Genomic DNA, 17,615 nt, shown 5'->3' with positions numbered 1-17,615 from the left:
CGCAGGCTAAAACCAAGCTCTGGCATAGCAATACATGAAGCTGCACTCTCCGCTCCAGAGTGCCGGTGCAAGAGCTGGGTTTTAACCTGCGAGACTCGGCCGTATCTCGCTGTAGTGTGACTCCGGCCTTAGAGCCAGCAAGGGAGCGCACGGTCACTGTGCATTCAAAGGAATATAGCACAGGGAGCTCATACTGAGCATATGTCAGAATTTACAACCGACGCATTATCAGGTGAGCAGGACTAGCCCAGCCCCTGAAATAGACATCACTGATGGTGCCTCATTTCAGAGAGTGCACAGAGGCCTTTACCTCCTGATGACTGCTCATTTGAGTATCCCAGCATGCACTGGTGAATCTCAAACAAAATGTCATTGGAAGTTTAAAGAAAGAAAAAAAAAAGAAAAAAAAAAAAGAGAGAAAGTCAATGTACTGAGACTAAATTACACTAAATAGGTACATTTACTATGAAATTCACCTTTGGTTTTGGACCGCCACTTTAAGTTCAGCCAATTGGTTGGCACTCCACAACAGTGCCAGTTTCTCAAGTGGCCCCTTGGGGAAATTTAATTGCCCACCCCCGCTTGTACCGACTAGGAACTAATGAGTTCCCACACTACGTACTAACACTTGATTAGCCTCTTAGGTTTCTACAGATATCAACTCACTTGCACTTTACTTAACATTTTATTTCATGTACACCGAGTATATCTTTGAGATTTCACACAATAGTTTATAGATAATCCCTTTCACATTCTGGAATAACGTCAATTTTCCTTCTTTAGTCTGTAGAGATATTGGATTCCACATTGCTTATTTGCGTATAGACTTAGTACTATATTATTTGAATATTGCAGGTGGCTCAGTGGTTAGCACTGCAGCCTTGCAGCACTGGGGTCAAATCACACCAAGGACAACATCTGCAAGGAGTTTGTATGTTCTCCCCGTGTTTGCGGGGGTTTCCTCTCACATTGCAAAGACATACTGATAGGGAATGTAGATTATGAGCCTCAATGGCACAGCGATGATAATGTGTGTAAAGGGCTGTGGAATTAATGTGTGATTTTATTTTACATCACTATCTACATATGCGTCATAATCTCTCTTATTCTTTTACTATTCATAACTGCCAATTTCTATGCAGAATTATACACACTTGATGTACTATTCCTATCGCCCTTAATACCTTATCTAGCATCAGTTTAGATGTATCGCTCATTACACGAGTTCTAAAATGATGACAAAGTTTATGGATACTTTTACTGGCATATAGCAGAATTTAGTGGACAAACCTCTTACATACGATCACTAACAACAGTGAACATATGCAGCACTTGTGGATAGTGACTGGCGGGAGCAGTCACATGCCAGAACAACACATGAACAACAGGGGATCAGAGGGTTACAATCAGCTTTTCACTAAAATATGCCATAAGCAAAGTGCATTATTTAATACTAGATGGCAGCCTGATTCTAAAGAATCGGGAGTCTAGAATCCATATATACTTTATTCAAATGTAAGAATAATACAATTAATAAATAATAGTAAGAAAGAACAAAAATAATAGGCAGTATATGGAGAAAACACCAAACAAAAGTTCAAAATTGGTGTGAAAATGTCACTGAACCACTTCACAACTAAATATATATAGTTTTGGTAAATGGTATTATCATTTTTTTGACGAAATTCGGCAGGAGCTTGAAGAGCAACGTCACTGGGCCCGCCTCCACGCAGTAGAAACTTGCTGTGAGGTAAAAATTCAAAAATCACACCAAAATGGCGGGCGGAGTGTGTCACAGTACGGCACGTTTCTGATTGGTCGCTCGCAGCAGGCGGCAACCAATCAGACACTGGACACTGTTGACGTCACTTAGCTCCGGACATTAGCTCCGGACATTAGCTCCGCACATTAGCTCCGGACATTAGCTCCGGACATTAGCTCCGCACATTAGCTCCGGACATTAGCTCCGGACATTAGCTCCGGACATTAGCTCCGGACAAAGCCACGGAAGTTGGCACAAATTGCAGGAAGTAGTATTCTAGGCAATTAATCTCCGGACATTAGCTCCGGACAAAGCCACGGAAGTTGGCACAAATTGCAGGAAGTAGTATTCTAGGCAATTATATATTAGATGTAAAGCCTGGAAAATACTCAAGTAAAATATCATAACATGTAGAGGTTGTTTGCAAAAATATAACATATACCTTGGAATTTTATTACATAAGAGGCGCAATTTGTGTGTGGTGTTTGGGGGCACCAGGGATTATTACTAAATTTTGACAACTTGCAACAAACCGCCAGCTGTCATAGCAACCCATTGAAGCCCGTAGTTGCGTCACAAGGGCGCAGTTGCTCGCATAGAATGATAAGCCCCATGCTTTGGAAGCAGTAATGTATCTGTTACAGCAGGGATGGGCAATTAATTTTGCCATGGGGCCGCATGAGAAAGTGGGATGGTTTTAGAGGGCCAAACTAATATAATTACCGTATTTTTCAGACTATAAGACGCACCGGACCATAAGGTGCACCCCAAAATTGCAGAAAAAAAGATTTTTTATAAGATGGGGGTCCGTCTTATTGTCCGAATTTACAGTATCTTGCGGTAAGATTCTTACCTGAGGGCTGGCGGTGGCAGAACAGGGTCACAGGAGGCATGGTGTCGGCAGAGGTGGTGTGATGCGGTGTGGCGTGGGGCGTGCACCTGAGCAGGGTCCCTTCCTGCTTAGGCGAGCGACGCCACGGCCTGGTGTCCATGGGGGGGTTGCAGCAGTGGTGGTGCGGCGGCGACGGCAGCGGCAGAGGTGCAGTATGGCGTGCGCAGGGTCCCTTCCACCGGTGAGGTGACGCAGCGGTCAGGAATGCGATGTGTGCACCAGAGCCGGGTTGAATATCGGTGGCGGCGGCCATCTTCCCGAGGCCGCGCGTGTGCAGATGGCGTGCTCTGCTTCACGGGGCTTCTGGAAAATGGCCGCGGGAGGCCGCGCGTGCGAAGATGGAGATCGTGGCAGCCATTTTCCTGAAGCCGAGATCTAAATCTACAATCTCCTGAAGCCCCGTGAAGCAGAGCACTCCATCTGCGCACGCGTGGCCTCGGGAAGATGGCCGCCGCCACCGATGAATAGGTAATCAACCCGGCTCTGCTCCTCCTCAGAAATCAGCTGGCCGAGCGGTGCCAAGGGCAGCTGTCAGAAGTGACAGCTAGCTGGCGGGCCGCTTGAAATCATCAGGCGGGCCGGATGCGGCCCGCGGGCTGCATCTTGCCCAGGTCTGTGTTAGAGGCAGATCCTGGCTGGGTGTCACAGCCATTACCTGACGGGTGTAGGTCTGGCCTGCTTCAGACTCCCAATGCTACCAACTTGCACTGTACATTTATGGCGAACGTCAGAAAGGTGTTAAGGGAATTTGTCATGTTGAAAATAATATCGGCCCTGCAGGTAGCATAATATAGATCAGGAGGAGCTGATCAGATTGATGTACAATATTGTGGGAAAAGTTCAGTAAACCTTGCATTTTAATCACTGAAATCCCTGCTGTCTGTATACATACGAGTCCAGTGGGCGGAGCTAATCAGTGCTCAATAGTCTTCCCTGTATGACTGTGCATATGGAGGCAGACATCAATCACAGAGTAGGACCTCCAATGGACTTGTGTATACAAACACAAGGGATTTATTGAATGAACTACAATTATACTAAATCTTTTCTAACAAACCTAAATATTCTGTTCGGCTTCTCTTTCTCTATACCACGCTGTCCACAGATGGAACTGCATGTGCAATGCGACAGTTTACCTGTAATAAACAGTAATAATCTCTCCAAGGCCGGTTTCATACATCTGACATTCTTTCAACAGACCACAAGGTTCAGAATGGCCAGGGGTCACCTGATCTGACCTCGACAGCCTCACATATGCCTATGAGGCTGCTGAGTTTAAGTCAGGACACTGCCAGTCAATACATCTCAGTTCATACTCGGACTATGAAAGTCAGATATGTAAAAGTGATATTGGTGATCTGGACAAAACGTCTGCAATGACATCTGCACAGGATTTTACTGCACATACAGCAACAGATTTCAATCACGGAACAGTATTAAATAAAATCCGCAGCAAAAGTCCTTGGCATTTCCACAATAGATCACAAAATCCATTCACTAACATAGTACAAAACAATGTTTGCTTACAAATACCTTAATGGGGCTGTCACACAAACAAAGTAGACTTTGATTAATACATCTTGAAACAATAGGTTCCACAATTAGATGTCTTAAGGTACCGTCACACTAAGCGACGCTGCAGTGATACCGACAACGATCCGGATCGCTGCAGCGTCGCTGTTTGGTCGCTGAGAGCTGTCACACAGACCGCTCTCCAGCGACCAACGATGCCGGTAACCAGGGTAAACATCGGGTTACTAAGCGCAGTGCCGAGCTTAGTAACCCGATGTTTACCCAGGTTACCATCCTAAAAGTAAAAAAAAACAAACACTACATACTTACCTACCGCTGTCTGTCCCCGGCGCTGTGCTTCTCTGTACTGGCTGAGCACAGCGGCCGGAAAGCAGAGCGGTGACGTCACCGCTCTGCTTTCCGGCCGCTGTGCTTACACAGGGCAGAGAAGCAGAGCGCCGAGGGACAGACAGCGGAAGGTAAGTATGTAGTGTTTGTTTTTTTTTTACTTTTACGCTGGTAACCAGGGTAAACATCAGGTTACTAAGCGCGGCCCTGCGCTTAGTAACCCGATGTTTACCCTGGTTACCAGCGAAGACATCGCTGAATCGGCGTCACACACGCCGATTCAGCGATGTCAGCAGGAGAGCCAGCGACGAAACAAAGTGCTGGACTTTCTGCAGCGACCAACAACATCACAGCAGGATCCTGATCGCTGCTGCGTGTCAAACTGAACGATATCGCTAGCCAGGACGCTTCAACATCACGGATCGCTAGCGATATCGTTCAGTGTGACGGTACCTTTAACCCCTTCACGACATGCGCCGTACTAGTACTGCGCATGCCGTGTCACCCCCTTTGATGTGGGCTCCGGCGGTGAGCCCACATCAAAGTCGCGACATGTCAGCTGTTTTGTACAGCTGACATGTGCGCGCAATAGCGGCGGGTGAAATCGCTATTCACCCGCCGCTATTAACCTGTTAAATGCCGCTGTCAAACACAGACAGCGGCATTTAACTACCGCATCCGGCCGGGCGGCCGGATATGACGTCATCGCCGACCCCCGTCACATGATCGGGGGTCGGCGATGCATCAGGAAGGTAACCATAGAGGTCCTTGAGACCTCTATGGTTACTGATGCAGGCCTGCTGTGAGCGCCCCCCTGTGGTCGGCGCTCACAGCACACCTGCATTTCAGCTACATAGCAGCGATCTGATGATCGCTGCTATGTAGCAGAGCCGATCAGGCTATGCCAGCTTCTAGCCTCCCATGGAGGCTATTGAAGCATGGCACAAGTAAAAAAAAAATGTTTAAAAAAAAAAAAAATATATAAAAAATATAAAAGTTTAAATCACCCCCCTTTCGCCCCATCCTAAATAAAACAAAAAAAAAAAAATCAAACATACACATATTTGGTATCGCCGTGTTCAGAATCGCCCGATCAATTAAAAAAAAGCATTAACCTGATCGCTAAACGGCGTAGCGAGAAAAAAATCCGAAACGCCAGAATTACGTTTTTTGGTCGCCGCGACATTGCATTAAAATGCAATAACGGGCGATCAAAAGAACGTATCTGCGCAAAAATGGTATCATTAAAAACATCAGCTCGGCACGCAAAAAATAAGCCCTCACCCGACCCCAGATCACGAAAAATGGAGACGCTACGGGTATCGGAAAATGGCACTTTTTTTTTTTTTTTTAGCAAAGATTGGAATTTTTTTTTCACCACTTAGATAAAAAATAACCTAGACATGTTAGGTGTCTATGAACTCGTACTGACCTGGAGAATCATAATGGCGGGTCAGTTTTAGAATTTAGTGCACCTAGCAAAAAAGCCAAACAAAAAACAAGTGTGGGATTGCACTTTTTTTGCAATTTCACCGCACTTGGAATTTTTTTCCCGTTTTCTAGTAAAAGACATGGTAAAACCAATGGTGTCGTTCAAAAGTACAACTTGTCCCACAAAAAATAAGCCCTCACATGACCATATTGACGGAAAAATAAAAAAGTTATGGCTCAGGGAAGGAGGGAAGTGAAAAACGAAAACGCAAAAATGAAAAAGGGCCGCGACTTGAAGGGGTTAAAGAAAGATGTCCCTGTGCTGAGATAATCTTATAAATGTGCCCCTGCTGTGTACTGTGTAATGGCTGCGTCTGACCATACAGGGACATGGTCTGATCATATCACAGCTCCTGGGCAGGGGAGGAAGCCAAAGAGCGTATACAGCCCAGGATCGCAGCCAAATCTTTCTGTGCAGTTGAACATTTCCCTGGCTGTTTAAAACCTTGTTTTACCTTACAGAAAGAACCAGCTGTGATCCCCTGCCATCCTGTCTGTACACTCTTTTGCTTCCTCCCTGCCCAGGAGCTGTGGTATGATCAGACCATGTTCCTGAACGGTCAGACACGGCCATTACACAGTACACAGCAGGGGCACATTTATAAGATTATCTCAGCACAGGAACATTTTATTGCACACATCTGATTGTGGAAACTATTATTATTCCAAGATGTATTAATTAAAATGTACTTTGTTCCTGGGAAAACCCCTCTAACTCAACCTTGCCGAAAATGTACTGAATGTGTAAAATCCATGGTCTAAAAACTTAGTGATAAGATTCTGAAAACGTTACCTCTCCCATTTGCTGCTCAATAATTTGGTGAGCCAATTCTTCTATAGAAGCCATAATTTGTCTTCACTGAAAAGTCCTTGGGAAGAAAGATCTGTAGGACATCCAGTTTCGTGCAAAGTAAAGCCTAAAAATCAGAAAATAAATGTTAATCCCTCACCCTGCATGAATTATTTCAGGGCTATAAACTGTGACAAAATGTTAGACCTAGCAACTAGTGATAAGCGAACGTGCTCGGATAACCTGTTACTCGAGCATGCTCGGATGTTATCCGTATATCTAGGGCGTGCTCGGAAAATGTTCCAGTGTCTGCAGCTGCATGTGTTGCAGCTTTTACCACTGCAAAACATATCTGAGCACGCCCTAGATATACAGATAACATCCGAGCATGCTCGAGTAACAGGTTATCCGAGCACATTCGCTTATCACTAGTAGCAACCTAACATTTGCATTAACCCTATAACGCTTTCTAACATACATACCCATCATGACCATTGGTAAATTAACGTTGCATGATGGATATATGTCATGCTAATCATGGGGGATACAGCTAGTGTACATGTGAGAACAGATGCAGGAGCACGACTGACATACACAGCCAGGATCGTAACGATACACAGTTTAACCTCTTGGATGCCTCTATCCATAGCGACAGAGGCCTTTGTCAGACCATTGGTTGATACCACAATATTATCATGGCAGTGGAGGACCTAACAATGGTCCCCTTCATTGCCATTGTAGTCCTTCTTTCAGACATAGTCTGAGGTAAGGTCTACTAAATAGCGGTCGTTACGTTGACAGGCAAATCACTAAGGCTAGGTTCACATCGCGTTAGGTGCCATCCGTTTAACGGATCCGTTACTAAGCGGCACTAACGCAATGTATCGTAACAGTTATAACGACTCCAGAGCACATATTTAAACAAAGAAAAAAAGGGCAATTTTACACTAAATAGTAGAAAAAAGCCCCAACGCCTACACAAGAGGCAACCCACTCCATATTAACACTATAAACAGGAGAACCAGGAGTATAAGGCTATGTTCACACCTTGCGTCGGGTCCCTGCGGGTTCTCCCGCAGCGGATTTGATAAATCTGCAGGGCAAAACAACTGCGGTTCTCCCTGCAGATTTATCGCGGTTTGTTCCGCGTTTTCCGCTGCGGGTTTCCGCCTATACTATTGATGCTGCATATGCAGCAATATGCAGCATCAATAGTAATGTTAAAAATAATAAAAATTGGTTATACTCACCCTCTGATGTCCGGATCTCCTGGGCGCTGCACCCGGCGGTCCGGTTCCAAAGATGCTGTGGGAGAAGGACCCTTCGTGACGTCACGGTCATGTGACCGCGACGTCACCGCAGGTCCTGGTCGCACAGCAACTCTGACCGGACGGCCGCGTGCAGCGCCCAGGAGCTCCGGACATCAGAGGGTGAGTATAACCAGATTTTTTATTTTTTAACCCCAAATATGGTTCCCAGGGCCTGGAGGAGAGTCTCCTCTCCTCCACCCCGGGTACCACCCGCACATTATCCGCTTACTTCCCGCAACGTGGGCACAGCCCCATGCGGGAAGTAAGCGGTTCAATGTATTCCTATGGGTGCAGAATCGCAGCGATTCTGCACAAAGAAGTGACATGCTGCGGGTTGTAAACCGCTGCGTTCCCGCGCGGTTTTTCCCGCAGCATGTGCACAGCGGTTTGCGGTTTCCATAGGGTTTACATGTTACTGTAAACGCTATGGAAACTGCTGCGGACCCGCAGCATCAAAATCGCGGCGGTTCCGCGGTAAAAACCGCTAAGTGTGAATATAGCCTAATAGGTATATAAATTTATTACAAATACAGGGTATAAATATACATACAGTAAGTGACGCAAGATGATAGTATATAAGCAGAGAACACAATATAAAGTGCAAGAAAGGATGGAAACACGGGAAACCAGTATCCACCCAGTGTGCGGGAGCAAAAAAAAAAAAAAAAAATCCAAAACAGTCTGATACAACAGACTGAAAATACACAGCGCTGCAGGAAGCCAGTAGTACATATAATAAAGTGACAAATCGTCACTAATAGTGAAATATTGGGGCTTACCGCAGATAAGGGCTACACCGCACACCGGACCGGAACCAGGATAAAAAGACCCCCGACGTGCGTTTCGCTTATTCCATATAACCGCTTTATCAAGGGGATAAAGACCCCCGACGTACATTTCGCTTATTCCATATAACCGCTTTATCAAGGGGATAAAGACCCCCGACGTACGTTTCGCTTATTCCATATAACCGCTTTATCAAGGGGATAAAGACCCCCGACGTACGTTTCGCTTATTCCATATAACCGCTTTATCAAGGGGATAAAGACCCCCGACGTACGTTTCGCTTATTCCATATAACCGCTTTATCAAGGGGATAAAGCGGTTATATGGAATAAGCGAAACATACGTCGGGGGTCTTTTTATCCTGGTTCCGGTCCGGTGTGCGGTGTAGCCCTTCTTATCTGCGGTAAGCCCCAATATTTCACTATTAGTGACGATTTGTCACTTTATTATATGTACTACTGGCTTCCTGCAGCGCTGTGTATTTTCAGTCTGTTGTATCAGACTGTTTTGGATTTTTTTTTTTGTGTGTGCTCCCGCACACTGGGTGGATACTGGTTTCCCGTGTTTCCATCCTTTCTTGCACTTTATATTGTGTTCTCTGCTTATATACTATCATCTTACGTCACTTACTGTATGTATATTTATACCCTGTATTTGTAATAAATTTATATACCTATTATACTCCTGTTTCTCCTGTTTATAATGTACCGTAACAGGTCCGTTAACGCACCTATTGGCATCCATTATTGTAACGCACCCTTATGCATGTCAAAATCGGCATGCATTAGCGATGACATTACTTTGTGACGCACCCTCGAACAAGGTCAACCGCGTTTTCAGGTACGTTAGGTCTAACGCACAGCAAACGGACACGATCGCTGTGCATAGACCTCTAGTACTAACGCAGGCCAATGCAAAAAAAAAAGTGAATTTGGGAATCAGCGCTAGCGCATCCATTTCACAGATACGTTAAACGGATGGCACTAACGCGATCTGAAACCTAGCCTTAAAGAGTACCTTTCACCAGTCTGAGGGTGCTAAGCTGGCCACATCATGGAATAGTGGCTACAGAGCAGAATCAAATGTAATTTTCATTCTTTTAATTTCTCCTGTGTTGAAGAGATATTAGCTTGTACAGGTTAGATTATACCATAATTTATATCATAGTACCAATGGGCATTACCGCAGATTTGTCTCTGTGTGTGTGCACTTCTTCCCCTGTATGAGGTTAACCAATAATAAGGCAGCATCATGCAGTATGGAAAAGAACACGCCCTCCTCTCCTCACCAATCTCTGCATCTACTGTGTAGAGATACAGATGAGCTTTTCTGTATCATTACAGCACTTCCAGAACTCATCACATAGCAGCCCGTGGAGATGGGGGGGGGGGGGAGGGTGTTAGGGTCAGACCTTACAGAATTGTGAGAGGAGATCTAAAAAGGTTTGTAATGATACAACAGAGCTGAACTAGGTATCACTACACACTAGCTGCAGAGCTATGCATCAATTGGGCCCCTTACAGGTAATGTGATCAGGATCTCACTCCTCCAAACTATTTATATGCCCATGTCACTCTTTCAAAGACAAGTCCAGCAATGCCTTTACATGTCTAGTCCGTTCCTCCGGTACGGAGAAATCAGCGTTTGAATTGTCCAGCTCTCACTGCTGCACAATGCCACCACCTACTTGTTAACAGGCAGGTCCTTTGCCTTATGTCCCACAGCGTGGAAGCAGTCAAGCAGCAGGGGGTGGAATTGGGCAGAAAATAGAGCTATAGTGACAGAGGCTTCAGATCTCTAGCCTTACTTGCATTTTTTTGTGCACTGGGCGAAAAGACAGCTGATTTCAAGCTGTAACCTACCCTAGCCATCTGAACAAAGCCTGAGCCTCCTCTGCATTGATCACGGCATGACATGCGGGTAAGTAAGTGCAGTATCATGACCAGTATGCCATGTTGTGAGTGTAAGTGCAGTATGACCAGTAAGAAATGTTGTGCATATAGCAAGTACAATATGACCTGTAAGGCAGGTCATGTGTGTAATAGGTGCAGTATGACCTGTACTGAATGTAGTGCGTGTAGTATGGGCAGTATGACCTGTACGGCATGATGTACGTGTAGTAAGTGCACTATGATCAGTATGCCATTTCGTCCCTGTAGTGAGTGCAGTATGACAAGTACGGGATGACGTGCGTATAGTAAGTGCAGTATGACATGTGCCGTATGTCATGAGTGTAGTAGGTGCAGTCGACTCGGAGGCATGACAAGCATGATGGCGCAGTCCCCCGTACAGTGCGACGTGCATCTAGGGGCAGTACCTTGTACATACATATATTATTTATTTATATAGCACCATTGATTCCATGGTGCTGTACATGAGGGGTTACATACAAGATACAGATATCGCTTACCGTAAGCAATGACACTGGTACAGTGTGAAGATGACCCTGCCTTTGCGGGTTTATATTCTAAACGATGATGGGGAAGGAGACAGTAAGCTGGGGGGTTGCAGTGGTGTTGATGTGGCAACGTGGTCTTTGCAGGCTGTAAGCTTTATTGAAAGAGATGGGTTTTCAGGTTCCGACTGAAGGATCCCAATGTGGTGGATAATTGGACGTGTTGGTGCACAGAATTCCAGAGGATGGGGAATATTCGGGAGAAGTCTTGGAGACGATTGGGTGAAGAATGAGTAAGTGTGGAGGAGAGAAGGTGGTCATGGGAGGACCGAATTTACATGAGGGAAGATATCTGGAGATGTACAGAGACAGGTTATGGATGACTTTAAGGTCAGTATTAGTAGTTTTAATTGAAACCAATGAAGATTTGCAAAGAGGGGAAGCAGGAGTGTAGTGAGGAGAGAGATGAATTAGTCGGGCAGCAGAGTTAAGGATGGACTGGAGAGGTGCAAGGGTGTTAGCAGGGAGGCAACAGAAAAGGGATGTTGCAGTATTCAAGGCGGGAGATGATGAGGGCGTGCACATGCATTTTAGTAGATTGAGGGTTGAGTAAAGATCATTTTCTAGAAATATTTAGCTGGAGGCGACAGGAGTTTGCGAGAGCATGGATGTGCGGTTTGAAGGACAGGGCAGAGTCAAGGGTTACTCTGAGGCAGCGGACTTCCAGGACTGGGGAAAGCATGATGTAGATAGATCAGGTAGGGAAGATACGTGAGATGGAGGAAAGATAATTAGTTCAGATTTGTCCACAATGAGCTTGAGGAAGCCAGAGGATCTGAGTGTTGTCAACGTAAAGGGGGTAGTGGAAGCCATGGGACCTTATGAGTTGTCCCAGGATATAGCTGGAGAAGAGTAGGGGTCGTAGGATAGAGCCTTGAAGGACACCAACAAAGAGAGTGTGACACGCATGTAGGTGCAGACCTCCGTACAGTGTAACATGTATCTAGATGCTGACCCCCGTACGGTGTGACACGTCGGTGCAGACCCCCGTACGGTGTGACACGTCGGTGCAGACCCCCGTACGGTGTGACACGTCGGTGCAGACCCCCGTACGGTGTGACACGTCGGTGCAGACCCCCGTACGGTGTGACACGTCGGTGCAGACCCCCGTACGGTGTGACACGTCGGTGCAGACCCCCGTACGGTGTGACACGTCGGTGCAGACCCCCGTACGGTGTGACACGTCGGTGCAGACCCCCGTACGGTGTGACACGTCGGTGCAGACCCCCGTACGGTGTGACACGTCGGTGCAGACCCCCGTACGGTGTGACACGTCGGTGCAGACCCCCGTACAGTGTGACACGTCGGTGCAGACCCCCGTACGGTGTGACACGTCGGTGCAGACCCCCGTACGGTGTGACACGTCGGTGCAGACCCCCGTACGGTGTGACACGTCGGTGCAGACCCCCGTACGGTGTGACACGTCGGTGCAGACCCCCGTACGGTGTGACACGTCGGTGCAGACCCCCGTACGGTGTGACACGTCGGTGCAGACCCCCGTACGGTGTGACACGTCGGTGCAGACCCCCGTACGGTGTGACACGTCGGTGCAGACCCCCGTACGGTGTGACACGTCGGTGCAGACCCCCGTACGGTGTGACACGTCGGTGCAGACCCCCGTACGGTGTGACACGTCGGTGCAGACCCCCGTACGGTGTGACACGTCGGTGCAGACCCCCGTACGGTGTGACACGTCGGTGCAGACCCCCGTACGGTGTGACACGTCGGTGCAGACCCCCGTACGGTGTGACACGTCGGTGCAGACCCCCGTACGGTGTGACACGTCGGTGCAGACCCCCCTACGGTGTGACACGTCGGTGCAGACCCCCCTACGGTGTGACACGTCGGTGCAGACCCCCCTACGGTGTGACACGTCAGTGCAGACCCCCGTACGGTGTGACACGTCGGTGCAGACCCCCGTACGGTGTGACACGTCGGTGCAGACCCCCGTACGGTGTGACACGTCGGTGCAGACCCCTGTATTCTGTGAAATGTAGGTGCAGACCCCCGTACGGTGTGACACGTCGGTGCAGACCCCTGTATTCTGTGAAATGTAGGTGCAGACCCCCGTACATAATAACATAGTAACATAGTTAGTAAGGCCGAAAAAAGACATTTATCCATCCAGTTCAGCCTATATTCCATCATAATAAATCCCCAGATCTACGTCCTTCTACAGAACCTAATAATTGTATGATACAATATTGTTCTGCTCCAGGAAGACATCCAGGCCTCTCTTGAACCCCTCGACTGAGTTCGCCATCACCACCTCCTCAGGCAAGCAATTCCAGATTTTCACTGCCCTAACAGTAAAGAATCCTCTTCTATGTTGGTGGAAAAACCTTCTCTCCTCCAGACGCAAAGAATGCCCCCTTGTGCCCGTCACTTTCCTTGGTATAAACAGATCCTCAGCGAGATATTTGTATTGTCCCCTTATATACTTATACATGGTTATTACATCACCCCTCAGTCGTCTTTTTTCTAGACTAAATAATCCTAATTTCGCTAATCTATCTGGGTATTGTAGTTCTCCCATCCCCTTTATTAATTTTGTTGCCCTCCTTTGTACTCTCTCTAGTTCCATTATATCCTTCCTGAGCACCGGTGCCCAAAACTGGACACAGTACTCCATGTGCGGTCTAACTAGGGATTTGTACAGAGGCAGTATAATGCTCTCATCATGTGTATCCAGACCTCTTTTAATGCACCCCATGATCCTGTTTGCCTTGGCAGCTGCTGCCTGGCACTGGCTGCTCCAGGTAAGTTTATCATTAACTAGGATCCCCAAGTCCTTCTCCCTGTCACATTTACCCAGTGGTTTCCCGTTCAGTGTGTAATGGTGATATTGATTCCCTCTTCCCATGTGTATAACCTTACATTTATCATTGTTAAACCTCATCTGCCACCTTTCAGCCCAAGTTTCCAACTTATCCAGATCCATCTGTAGCAGAATACTATCTTCTCTTGTATTAACTGCTTTAATACAGTACGGTGTGACATTCTCAGTGCAGACCCCCGTACGGTGTGACATTCTCAGTGCAGACCCCCGTACGGTGTGACATTCTCAGTGCAGACCCCCGTACGGTGTGACACGTCGGTGCAGACCCCCGTACGGTGTGACACGTCGGTGCAGACCCCCGTACGGTGTGACACGTCGGTGCAGACCCCCGTACGGTGTGACACGTCGGTGCAGACCCCCGTACGGTGTGACATGTCGGTGCAGACCCCCGTACGGTGTGACACGTCGGTGCAGACCCCTGTATTCTGTGAAATGTAGGTGCAGACCCCCATACGGTGTGACACGTCGGTGCAGACCCCTGTATTCTGTGAAATGTAGGTGCAGACCCCCGTACGGTGTGACATTCTCGGTGCAGACCCCCGTACGGTGTGACATTCTCAGTGCAGACCCCCGTACGATGTGACGTGTCGGTGCAGACCCCCGTACGGTGTGACACGTCGGTGCAGACCCCCGTATTCTGTGAAATGTAGGTGCAGACCCCCATACGGTGTGACATTCTCGGTGCAGACCCCCGTACGGTGTGACATTCTCAGTGCAGACCCCCGTACGGTGTGACATGTCGGTGCAGACCCCCGTACGGTGTGACACGTCGGTGCAGACCCTCGTACGGTGTGACGCGTCGGTGCAGACCCTCGTACGGTGTGACGCGTCGGTGCAGACCCTCGTACGGTGTGACGCGTCGGTGCAGACCCTCGTACGGTGTGATGCGTCGGTGCAGACCCCCGTACGGTGTGACATGTCGGTGCAGACCCCCGTACGGTGTGACATGTCGGTGCAGACCCCTGTACGGTGTGACACGTTGGTGCAGACCCCCGTACGGTGTGACATTCTCGGTTCAGACCCCCGTACGGTGTGACATTCTCAGTGCAGACCCCCGTACGATGTGACGTGTCGGTGCAGACCCCCGTACGGTGTGACACGTCGGTGCAGACCCCCGTATTCTGTGAAATGTAGGTGCAGACCCCCATACGGTGTGACATTCTCGGTGCAGACCCCCGTACGGTGTGACATTCTCAGTGCAGACCCCCGTACGGTGTGACATGTCGGTGCAGACCCCCGTACGGTGTGACACGTCGGTGCAGACCCCCGTACAGTGTGACGCGTCGGTGCAGACCCCCGTACGGTGTGACGCGTCGGTGCAGACCCTCGTACGGTGTGACGCGTCGGTGCAGACCCTCGTACGGTGTGACGCGTCGGTGCAGACCCCCGTACGGTGTGACGCGTCGGTGCAGACCCCTGTACGGTGTGACGCGTCGCTGCAGACCCTCGTACGGTGTGACACGTCGGTGCAGACCCTCGTACGGTGTGACGCGTCGGTGCAGACCCTCGTACGGTGTGACGCGTCGGTGCAGACCCTCGTACGGTGTGACATGTCGGTGCAGACCCCTGTACGGTGTGACGCGTCGCTGCAGACCCTCGTACGGTGTGACACGTCGGTGCAGACCCTCGTACGGTGTGACGCGTCGGTGCAGACCCTCGTACGGTGTGACGCGTCGGTGCAGACCCTCGTACGGTGTGACGCGTCGGTGCAGACCCCCGTACGGTGTGACATGTCGGTGCAGACCCCTGTACGGTGTGACATGTCGGTGCAGACCCTCGTACGGTGTGACACGTCGGTGCAGACCCTCGTACGGTGTGACACGTCGGTGCAGACGCCCGTACGGTGTGACATGTTGGTGCAGACCCCAGTATGGTGTGACATGTCGGTGCAGACCCTCGTACGGTGTGACACGTCGGTGCAGACCCCCGTACGGTGTGACAAGTCGGTGCAGACGCCCGTACGGTGTGACATGTTGGTGCAGACCCCAGTATGGTGTGACATGTTGGTGCCGACCCCCGTACGGTGTGACAAGTCGGTGCAGACCCCCGTACGGTGTGACATGTTGGTGCAGACCCCAGTATGTTGTGACATGTTGGTGCAGACCCCTGTACGGTGTGACACGTTGGTGCAGACCCCAGTATGGTGTGACATGTTGGTGCAGACCCCTGTACGGTGTGACAAGTCGGTGCAGACACCCGTATGGTGTGACACGTTGGTGCAGACCCCAGTATGGTGTGACATGTTGGTGCAGACCCCTGTACGGTGTGACAAGTCGGTGCAGACACCCGTACGGTGTGACGCGTCGGTGCAGACCCCCGTACGGTGTGACATGCACGTTGCCGCAGTGACAGGTCGCACAATGCCGCTCTCCCGCCTCCACAGCACGGTGCGCGCACACACACGGACGGCAGTACACAGTGTTTGCCGCAGGGGGGAGGAAACAGTGTCTCCGGGAATGTTTTCCTGTCGTGTGGAGGTCAGAGGTCACGGTGTTGGGGTGTAGCGTCACACTGGACGTGGCCATGCCCGGGAGCGGAACAGGCGGCACACTCCGGGGCTCCGGTCGCCTCCGCCTGCACGGCTCAGGACACTTCCTTTGTGCCTCGTGTCTTACCTGGATCGGCGAAAACTGAACAGACCACTGTTGTCAATTGCCGTAAAGTCCGTTATGCGCTACACCCGGTTCCCTGCGGGTCAGAGTTCGTGACCCTCTCTCAGCTCCACCGAGTGCACAGCTCCTCCCCCTGACCGAATCGTAACGGCCAGCGCGATGACGTCATTGGCGCTCTGTACGGCATGACGCAGTGACGAGCTGAGGAGAGAGGACGCGCGGGGATTGTTAGGCTACGTTCAGATTACTCCGGCGTGAGATGCTGGCGCCCTGTGTAGTGCCGCAGCCGTGTGGCCCCTCCAGTCACGTGACGGGGACTGGGCCCTGCGGTTATTATGCTGTATGGTCCTGTTTGGTGGCTGAGGGGCTGCTCTAGTCACGTGTGCTCATTTCCCGCCGGGTGTGTTAGGTCAGGGGTCCCCAACTCCAGTCCTCAAGGCCCACCAACATGTCGTGTTTTCAGGATTTCTTAAGGCTGGGTTCACATTGCGTTATGGGAACGCGCTTAACGGACAGCGTTGCACGGCAAAATTAACGCCGTGCAACGCGTCCGTTAGCGCGCCCATTCACAGCAATAGGAACGCGCAGCACTAGCGCGTGCCATGTTCGGCCATGGATTTCCTTTGCATTGCACAGGTGATGCAATTATTACCTGGGCAAGACTAAGGCAAGACTAACCCCTTAAAAACATCAGTTACTTATTCAAATCTGAGAAAATGGGCTGTTTGCCCACTTTGATGCCAGTTCTCGTGCCCAGAACCCATTTGGGCCAGGCTGAAGGGACTTTGGTTTGATGCATGGCATCACTATCTGTGTAT

The 17,615-nt window shown here is 49.4% G+C and overlaps 2 protein-coding genes across 3 annotated transcripts in view; one reads left to right on the top strand and one right to left on the bottom strand.

Moving 5' to 3' along the window:
- The window catches only part of NR2C1 (nuclear receptor subfamily 2 group C member 1), a 101,432-nt gene extending 84,482 nt beyond the window's left edge, over positions 1-16,950 (bottom strand). For both annotated transcript variants that reach the window (XM_069764726.1, XM_069764728.1), the window contains exons 1-2: positions 16,801-16,950; positions 6,799-6,922 (exon numbers count right to left, since the gene is read on the bottom strand). In XM_069764726.1, the coding sequence (XP_069620827.1) occupies positions 6,799-6,852 (54 nt within the window). In that variant the 5' untranslated portion in view covers positions 6,853-6,922; positions 16,801-16,950. The remainder of the gene's footprint in view (positions 1-6,798; positions 6,923-16,800) is intronic.
- On the top strand, positions 12,294-13,343 carry LOC138674495 (keratin-associated protein 16-1-like). Its single transcript, XM_069762329.1, has one exon. It carries the CDS (start codon positions 12,294-12,296, stop codon positions 13,341-13,343), a length of 1,050 nt encoding a protein of 349 aa, XP_069618430.1.
- Positions 16,951-17,615: the final 665 nt, after the last annotated feature.

The sequence above is a fragment of the Ranitomeya imitator genome, chromosome 4 (assembly GCF_032444005.1).
Source record: "Ranitomeya imitator isolate aRanImi1 chromosome 4, aRanImi1.pri, whole genome shotgun sequence".
NCBI lineage: Eukaryota > Metazoa > Chordata > Amphibia > Anura > Dendrobatidae > Ranitomeya > Ranitomeya imitator.
This window is presented reverse-complemented; position numbering and strand designations above follow the sequence as displayed.

Excerpts from the sequence above, each read along its gene's own strand:
- LOC138674495 (XM_069762329.1), top strand. The coding sequence starts at position 12,294 with ATGCTGACCCCCGTACGGTGTGACACGTCGGTGCAGACCCCCGTACGG.